This window comes from Pleurodeles waltl, chromosome 12 (assembly GCF_031143425.1).
Source record: "Pleurodeles waltl isolate 20211129_DDA chromosome 12, aPleWal1.hap1.20221129, whole genome shotgun sequence".
Classification (NCBI taxonomy): domain Eukaryota; kingdom Metazoa; phylum Chordata; class Amphibia; order Caudata; family Salamandridae; genus Pleurodeles; species Pleurodeles waltl.
The window spans coordinates 597,178,743-597,187,314 of record NC_090451.1 but is presented as its reverse complement, the minus strand read 5'-3'; the positions used below and the strand labels follow the sequence as shown (position 1 = coordinate 597,187,314).

The 8,572-nt window shown below is 43.7% G+C and overlaps 1 protein-coding gene across 2 annotated transcripts in view; it reads right to left on the bottom strand.

Annotated features, from left to right (window-relative positions):
• Positions 1 to 6,310: 6,310 nt before the first annotated feature.
• Positions 6,311 to 8,572, bottom strand: part of CFAP126 (cilia and flagella associated protein 126) — a 90,544-nt gene continuing 88,282 nt past the window's right edge. For both annotated transcript variants that reach the window (XM_069217798.1, XM_069217799.1), the window contains exon 5: positions 6,311 to 7,013. In XM_069217798.1, coding sequence (XP_069073899.1) covers positions 6,510 to 7,013 — 504 coding nt within the window. In that variant the 3' untranslated portion in view covers positions 6,311 to 6,509. The remainder of the gene's footprint in view (positions 7,014 to 8,572) is intronic.

The window sequence follows — 8,572 nt, the reverse complement described above, 5'->3', positions numbered from 1 at the left end:
TACACTGGTTATCTAAAATGCTAATTTAACCATGTATCAGTGGAAGTAAGAAGCTCACTGGCCCCCTGTCGGTCCACTGAAAAACTGCCATTATATTGTGCCTCTGAGAATGCTTCTGCTGTAGTGGAAGCTTGGAATTGACTCTGGTTGTATGGTAGTTGGGGGCACTGTAGTGGATTACGAGCGTTACCTCAGTCAGGGTACGTTTGAAACTAGTTCCGGGTCAGACATCAGAACTGTTACTGGATTCTCTTCTGGCACTGGTGATGTAAGCATCATAGTCTGTAAGTTTAGGACTGATGCAGGTTGTGGAGCCGGTGTGGAAGTTTGCATTGGAGTGGGTGTGGAGCCTTTGATGGTCCCAAGGGGTTCAGATGGTGCTGAGGATGGATCCTCTGGTGGTAATGTGACTGAGGGTCCCTGGGTTCCTTGGGGCCCAAAGAAATGCTAGAGGGAGGTGGAAGAGTGAAAAGATGTGCAGCTTTCCAGCTGACCACCTATGGCATAACCTTTGGCCTAGGGAATGAGGCACATCAGGATCTGCTGTGGGATCGTTTCTGCAAAAGGTGATCAGAAGGGAGACCCTTTGAGACTGTGAAGCTCTTTCCTCTTCTCTTTAGACAGGGTGGGGTGAGATGGGGCAGAGTCCTACTTGACTCATTATGTTTTCGTTTATACTTAGGCTTACCAGTGGACTTTGACCGCAAAGGGGACATCTTATGGGAACAGTCGCAGGAGTGACCAAGCCCACTCGCAGTCTTTAAGTGGGACTGACACAAGGCTCTTGACATCTCCTTGTATTCAACAATGTGCAGCTTAGCTTCCTGGTCCCAGATCACATTCTGGTGCATGAGAGCTTACTCCTTGTACGAAGGAGCTGTGGCCCGAGCACAAAAACACATCTTACCCGGGTCTGTAAACAACATCTGTTTTCTGCCGTCCCAACATGGGTTGAAGCCTCTAGCCTTAGAAGGGAACATTGTTTCCTTGCATACTTGATTTATTTGAGAATTAATGGAAGGCAGATGAAGGTGGGATTGGGGTTCCAGATCCTTGTTTAAAGGTACTTAAATAAAGGAAGTGTGAAGTGTGTCCGGGGAACATTAAATCTTGGGCATCCGAACAAACGGCTGCTGAATGTTCTAGGTCTCTTTGCTTCTCCAACATTGTGTTTGAGGCGTGTTGCAGCATTGTCATAGGAAGAGGGCACTGATAATATTGGGTTCCCTTGCTCTTGGTCTCTATGTTTCTGAAGATTTAACCCCTTGGGTGCCAGGGACGAGCTTGTTATGTCCTCGGCCACAGTGCTTGTGTGCCGAAGACGTAACCAGCTCGTCCTGCACCCTGCCCACAGAGGGTCATGGGCCTCCCACCCCCCTCCCTTGGGCAGGGATGGAAGGGGAATCGCTCCCCCCACCCCCCCCTGTGATGTCTGATGATGTCATTACGCGATCGCGAGCTAACCTCATCAAAGGCCGCCCCCATCTCCAGCGTGATCGGAAGAGAAAGGCTTTTCCTTTCCTTTAATGTCTTTTTGAGCATTGGGCTGTCGAAATGCCCACTAGATTCCAGTTTTTTTTTCTGTTTACGTAAGGGAGGGCATTTTTTAATTAGTCCCATCTGCCCCAGGGGGCAGAAGCCACTAGACACCATGGATCTTTTTTGTTTTAATTTTTTAGAAGTGGGGAGCGACCTCTTAGGCAAGGGTTCGTCCCCTGGGGGAGTAAATTGTTTTTAGGCCAGGGCAGATAGGCCAATTATTATTAAGCCAATCTACCCCCAAAGGGGGCAAAAACCACTAGACACCAGGGATTTTTTTTTTGTCACATCCATTTCACGCAAGGGGAGTGACCCCTTAGGCAAGGGTCGCTCCCCTGGAGGCACACTTATTTTAGGCCATTTCCTCCCCCCTTGGGGGCAGATTTTTAGGCCGATCTGCCCCCAAGGGAAGGGGGGGGGGGGCAGAAACCACTAGGCACCGTATTTTTATTTTTTTTGTTTTTACAGATGGGGAGTGACTCCCTAGGCAAGGGTCGCTCCCCTAGGGGGCTATTTTATTTCAGGCCATTTCAGCCCACCTTGGGGGCAGATTGGCCTATTTTAATTAAGCTGATCTGCCCCCAATGGGGGCAGAAACCACTAGGCACCAGGGATTTTTTTGTTTTGTTTTTACAGATGGGGAGTGACATCTTAGGCAAGGGTCGCTCCCTTGGGGGGCAAATTTCTATTAGGCCAATCTGCCCCTGGGAGGCTTGAAACCACTTAGGCACCAGGGATTGGTGTGTGTGTTTGTTTGGGGGAGGCAGCCCATGGACAAGGGTCGCTCCCCATAGGGGCACATTACTGTTGGCCATTTCTGCTCCCCTTGGGGGCAGATTGCCCTATTTTTGTAAGAGCCATCTACCCCTAAGGGGGGCAGAAAGCCCACTAGACACCTGGGAACAATTCTTAAATAAAAAAAAAGAATGAATTAATTAATGAATGGGGACAAAGTTGTTCTCCCCCACTGGTAGACAGATGAGGCAGTTACCCCTGATCTACTCCCTATGAGGGGGTGGGGGGTGGGGGGCAGAAAGCCTACTAGATGACAGGGAATTAAAAAAGGAATTGTGGGGTGGTGGCTACCAAACAGCATGGGCATGGTTATTCCCCCCCCCCAACTGAAGGGGGTAATAGTCTTTTAGCTCTCCCCCGCACACTAAACGATCTTATCCTAGCTGCACTTTTTGGACTTTGGGACAGTGAAGAAAAATCTATGAGACCTAGACACATCTGAAAACTAAACATCTGGGTGAGTCCAATGTACCCCGCACCATTTTCTTACCTCCAACTTGGCTTGAAATCACACATTTTTCCCACATTTTTGTGATGGAACCTTCCGGAATCTGCAGGAATCCACAAAATTCCTACCACCCAGCACTGTTGCATCTATACCGATAAAATTTCTGCCCCACGTGTCAGCCTAAAAAAGTTTTTTTTCAAACTGCCTTTTTGGACCCGCTTTAGTTCCCCCTCAATTTCGACATGTTTTTAGCTCTTCCGTTCACAGGCACTTGGCCCACCTACACAAGTGAGGTATTATTTTTATCGGTAGACTGAGGGGAACGTTGGGAGGTAGGAACTTTGTGCTGGGGCAGTGATCACACACAGGCATGTGGGGAACATTTATTTTTTTTAGCTAAATTTGAGGTTTACTGAGGATTCTGGGTAAGAAAACACTGGGGGATCCATGCAAGTCACACCTCCCTGGACTCCCTCGGGTGTCTAGTTTTCAGAAATGTCTGGGTTTGGTAGGTTTCCCTAGATGGCTGCTGAGCCCAGGATCTAAAACAGGTGACCCCCCGCAAAAACAGGTAGTTTTGTATTTGGTAATTTTGATGTGTCCAGATAGTGTTTTGGGGCATTTCCTGTCCTGGGCTCTAGGCCTACCCACACAAGCGAGGTACAGTTTTTATCTGGAGGCATGGGGAATGCTGGGTGGACGAAAGTTTGTGGCTACCCTCAGATTCCAGAACTTTGCAGCACCGAAATATGAGGTAAAAAGTGTTTTTTTGATATCACATTTTGAGGTTTGCTAAGAATTCTGGGTAACAGAACCTAGTGAGAGCGCCACAAGTTACCCCATGCTGGGTTCCCCTAGGTGTCTAGTTTTTAGAAATGTCCAGGTTTGCTAGGTTTTCCTAGGTGCTGGATCAGCTAGAGGCCAAAATCCACAGCTAGGTACTTTGCAAAAAACAGGTCAGTTTTCTTTGGGAAAATTTGATGTGTCCATGTTGTGTTTTGGGGCATTTCCTGTCACAGGCACAAGCCCTACCCACACAAAAGACGTGCCATTTGTATCGGAAGACGTGGGAGAATGCTGGGTGTAAGGAAATTTGTGGCTCCTCTCAGATTCCAGAACTTTCTATCACCGAAATGTGAGGAAAAGGTATTTGTTTTCCAAATTTTGAGGTTTGCAAAGGATTCTGGAAAATAGAACATAGTGAGAGCCCCACAAGTCACCCGGAATTCAGAGATGTGCAAATAACCACAGCTTCTCAACACCTTATCTTGTGCCTATTTTGGAAATGCAAGGGTTTCCTTGATACCTATTTTTCACTCTTTATATGTTACCAAATGAATTGCTGTATACCCGGTATATAATGTAAACCCATTGCAATATGCAGCTCCTTTTGTGGCTCTGGGTAGCTAGTGTTCTTGATTAACCTATAAGCCCTATATATCCCTGCAACCACAAGAGTTCAGCAGACGTAACCGTATATTGCTTTAAAAAATCAGCCATAGCTAGAAAAAGTTATAGAAGAAAACGTGGTCAGAAATTGGGCTTTTTTCACCTCAATTTAAATATTTTTTTATTTTATTTGTTACTTTCTGTAGGAAAACCTTGAAGGATCTACACAAATGACCCATTGCTGAATCCAGAATTTTGTCTACTGTTCAGAAATGTTTTGCTGTCTAGGATCCAACATTGGTTTTACACCCATTTCTGGCACTAAGTGAAGGAGGCTGAAAGCACAAAAACTAGTAAAAATGGGGTATGTCCCAGTAAAATGCCAAAATTGTGTTGAAAAATGTGGTTTTCTGATTCAAGCCTGCCTGTTCCCGAAAGCTGGATATTTTAGCACCGCAAGCCCTTTGTTGGTTCAGGGGGAAAAAACACAAACTTTCTTCTGCAGCCCTTTTTTCCCATTTTTTAAACAATATTTTAGCTGAATTTTGACTAATTTCTTGGTCTCCTCCAGGGAAACCCACAAACTCTAGGTACCTGTAGAATCCCCGGGATGTTGGAAAAAAACAAAAGATGCGAATTTGGCGTGGGTAGCTTATGTGGACAAAAAGTTATGAGGGCCTAAGCGCGAACTGCCCCAAATAGCCAAAAAAAAAGCCTGCCACCTGAGGGGGAAAAGGCCTGGCAGCGAAGTGGTTAAATAAACCGGTTTAATCAACATGTACATTTTCATGGCAAAGACATACTGTTGTATATTTTCCCTATTTCTTCCTATGAGACTCCTTATAGCAAATATTAGCTTGTTATGCTTATCGTTGCATATGGCTTCACATATATTATAACCACTAGCTGCTATTTCACTTATATGCATTTGCAGTAAAAAAAAGTGTTATCTTTTGATGGTGTAGTTCTAGGGGTTATTTTTTCCAAAAATGAGGTTGAACAATACAATAGGAATAGAGTTCACAAACCTCTTTGTGTGAGAGAGACGTTTTGAAGATTCCAAAGAGAGCACCTACAACAAACACGTTGCAATTTCTTGCTTCCAGTCTTATTTTGGGGAGGGCGACATAACAGAGACGAGATCCACCCTTGCCCAGTGGCAGGCAGCGGACTCGAAAAATACAAGCAATGCACAGGTATGAGTGTATGACAAGTCTTATTCTATAGTACGATTTTGGTGGTACTGTAGACCTCAGCTGGGATTAGAGGCGAAGGGCTTCCATGCAAGACTGCCACATTGTATGCAGTCATTTTTCCTATTACTCAATTATATACAATCATAATGTTTATATCTGCAAATAAAGCTAACATATATTCTGCACAAAACAGACTTTAGTGTTTTAATTAACTCTTTAAAAATAAGTGTGTGTGTGTGCGTGCGTGCATATGCGCGCGCGCATCGTTTGAGGGAACGCGCGACAGTAGCCAGGTAAACATAAACGTATTCTTGACAGCCTTTGTTTGGCAGGATCTGATTGTTTGCCAGATATGTATCCGCTTTAGTTATGTTGTGGGAAATGCATGGATCACCGCCTGTCTGTTCCTACCTCTTTAGGTGGTACATACCTGTGCTAACCCCAGGGCCCAGAAGGATCTACTGAGCCGTGTTACAAAAGAACTGGTAAAAAAACAATCTATACTGGCTTTAAAAGGTCACTGGTATGTGAGGAGTAAGACTGAGCTCTGAACAGGAAGCCTAGTCCCATGCCGTTACAGAAACATTTCTTGCTTCACGGAATCTCCAGAGGACTTCGCCCTTAACTTGCAGTGCAAGGGAAATGATGAATTCAAACTACAAGACAAGGATCCCTTCCCCTTCCGGGGGGAAGTGGGGGGGGGGGGGCTCTCATTCATAGATTTTGATGTTAGGCCCTTCTTATCACAGGATTTCAAACCCAGGAAGTATACTTGTTTACAAAGATGGTACACATTTTTTCAAACAGTATTCTAAAGGGCCTAGATACGTGGACATTTCAACAGTGTAACCTCATTTAAGACGCATGCACTATAGACACAAGCATTTAACATAGTGAGGAGGTGGCAGAGCATTTTAAAATTGAAAAATAAATTGAATACATGTTTGTGAGATGCAAATTGAACTTTATTTTAAAGGACAAGTGGAAGCCATTGTTAATTCAATGAAGAGATGTAAGGTACCAAACAGGACAACATAAGAAAACAGAGTCTTTGTATTAAAGTTGATTACAAAGATTTAAATCATTCAGGGCGCACAACCAAATGACTAAGTGTTGACACTTCAATCACATTTCTATAGGGCTTATGTGCACAGTTCTTTTGACTTGTCTTTCCTGCATGAATCAATTTTATACGATTTCAGGCTTTGGCTCTCAGGCTCCTGAACAACCTGTTCCATCTGTGCAGTTGGAGTCTTGCAAGCTTCAGGATTCATCTTGGCTGTCTCAAATTGTGCCTCTAAAACCCACTTTTTCTTGGGGCTCATTGGCCTTGAAGGGCCTTCCACTGGGGCTTGGTTCTCAGTTCTACATATTTCACCTTCCATCCTTGGAGGTGCAGACCTGCAGGGATCCGGTGTCATCTTGGATGGTCTCTTTGGAATCTCACTGGTCCCCTTATCCATGGAGCTAAATGCCCTGGAAGCACGGCGGCTTTCCATAGATTTCTTACAGACCACTTCATTTTGCTTCCTAGGCTGCGGTTCTGCATAACATCTTCCCTTCTCAGGAGATAGGCTGGCACACCTACGGCTTCTCAATGGCTCTTTGGCAGTTGGAATTTTGGGGCATCTCTCTTGGCATATCTCCTTTGAAAAATAAAAGGATATATTTTTATTTTTTTAAATAAATTCTGGTATGAATTAATTCACAGAATATCTGCAATGACGTGTGTACAATGTGCGGTCTGAATTCAGGTACAGGCACACAAAGTAACGAGAAGTAATGCATATAATAGTATGGTGGAACCAATGTCCAAACAGGCTTCAGATTTAAAATGTTGAATGAGTTTTCCCCTATTTCAGTGGAAGGAGGAATTTTTCACAATCTTAAACTGACACCACAACACATCCAAAAGAAGCAAGAAAGCCAATTATATCAACAACATAAACATGCAGGGAAAGAGTTAAGACATTTTTCAAATATGCTCTGGGACCATGAATTCAATTGGTAAAACCCCAATTTCTACAGCTATTTTTTGTCAAATATGTCCACTTGTGTGAGGATTTCTAGAATTTCCTTGCACATGTCTCCTACTTAATCATCCCATACTAATTGTTATTGCCACTACTCTTGCAAAAACTCCTGCTCTCCACTGGGTTGTATTCAGCCCTACCAACCATATCGCAAATTCCAAGAAAAAAACTGCTGTTCACTTTCACTCAACAAGCCACTAAAAGCTGCAGCATTTAGGCCCATATTTATACTTTTTTAGCGTCACATTTGCATCATTTTTTACAATTATATTTTGTAAGTTTGTGCTGCGTAAAAAAAGAACACAAATGCGGTGCTAAAAAGTATAAATATTGGCCTTAATCTGACTAGGGTTTCACTTCCTCGCAACTCCGTATCATATGTAGATAGGAGCCATTTTCTCTCATTCCCTCCGGCAACTAGCGAAGGCCATTTGGTGATCATACTATATTGCTCCAGCGCCCAACCAATTCTTTTAGGCAAAAGCTGTCATGACCAAGTTTCTCTTACTTCTATTGTCTCCTGCCATCATTCTACAGACTCACACTGTAGCCCCACAATGTTTACCAAAAGTTGTCTTCAAACGATTTCTTGTCTTATACGATATTCCTACAGAAAATGTTTTTCTCAAGACCTCCAAGGATTTAAATACTACCATTCTGAATATATCCTTTAACTTTATACTGCCAGTCCTTAACTAGACTGTTTCCCCACTGATACTGTGGGGTTTTGTCACAAAGGTGCTCCTCCTGTATTATGAACTCTAATACGGCACAGCAGGTTCACCTTTTCCAATTGTTTTTGGATGCTATTAGGTTAAGATTATTTGCCTGTTGCATTCAACTCCCATTTTAATTGGATCCAGTAGTGTCATGAAGAAGTTAATCAAGTCTTTGTCCATGCACAGTTCTAAGTTAAGTTCATTCAATTGAGCCTGGTGACACCCTTCATTTACACAGGTGTGAATTTGAAATCACAAGTTTTCCTACAGTTCTAGTGGTTTGCAGGTCCTATAAACAAAGGGGATATTTTTGCCCTGTGTTAGACCTGTCAGCTCTTTGCATGATTTCCCCTCTCTTTTTGGCTTCTGACCTCCTGTTTTTTATCCTGTGCTGAATTTTTTTTTTCTGGCTGTGAGACTCTGGCCACTTTACCACTGCTGACCAGTGCTAAA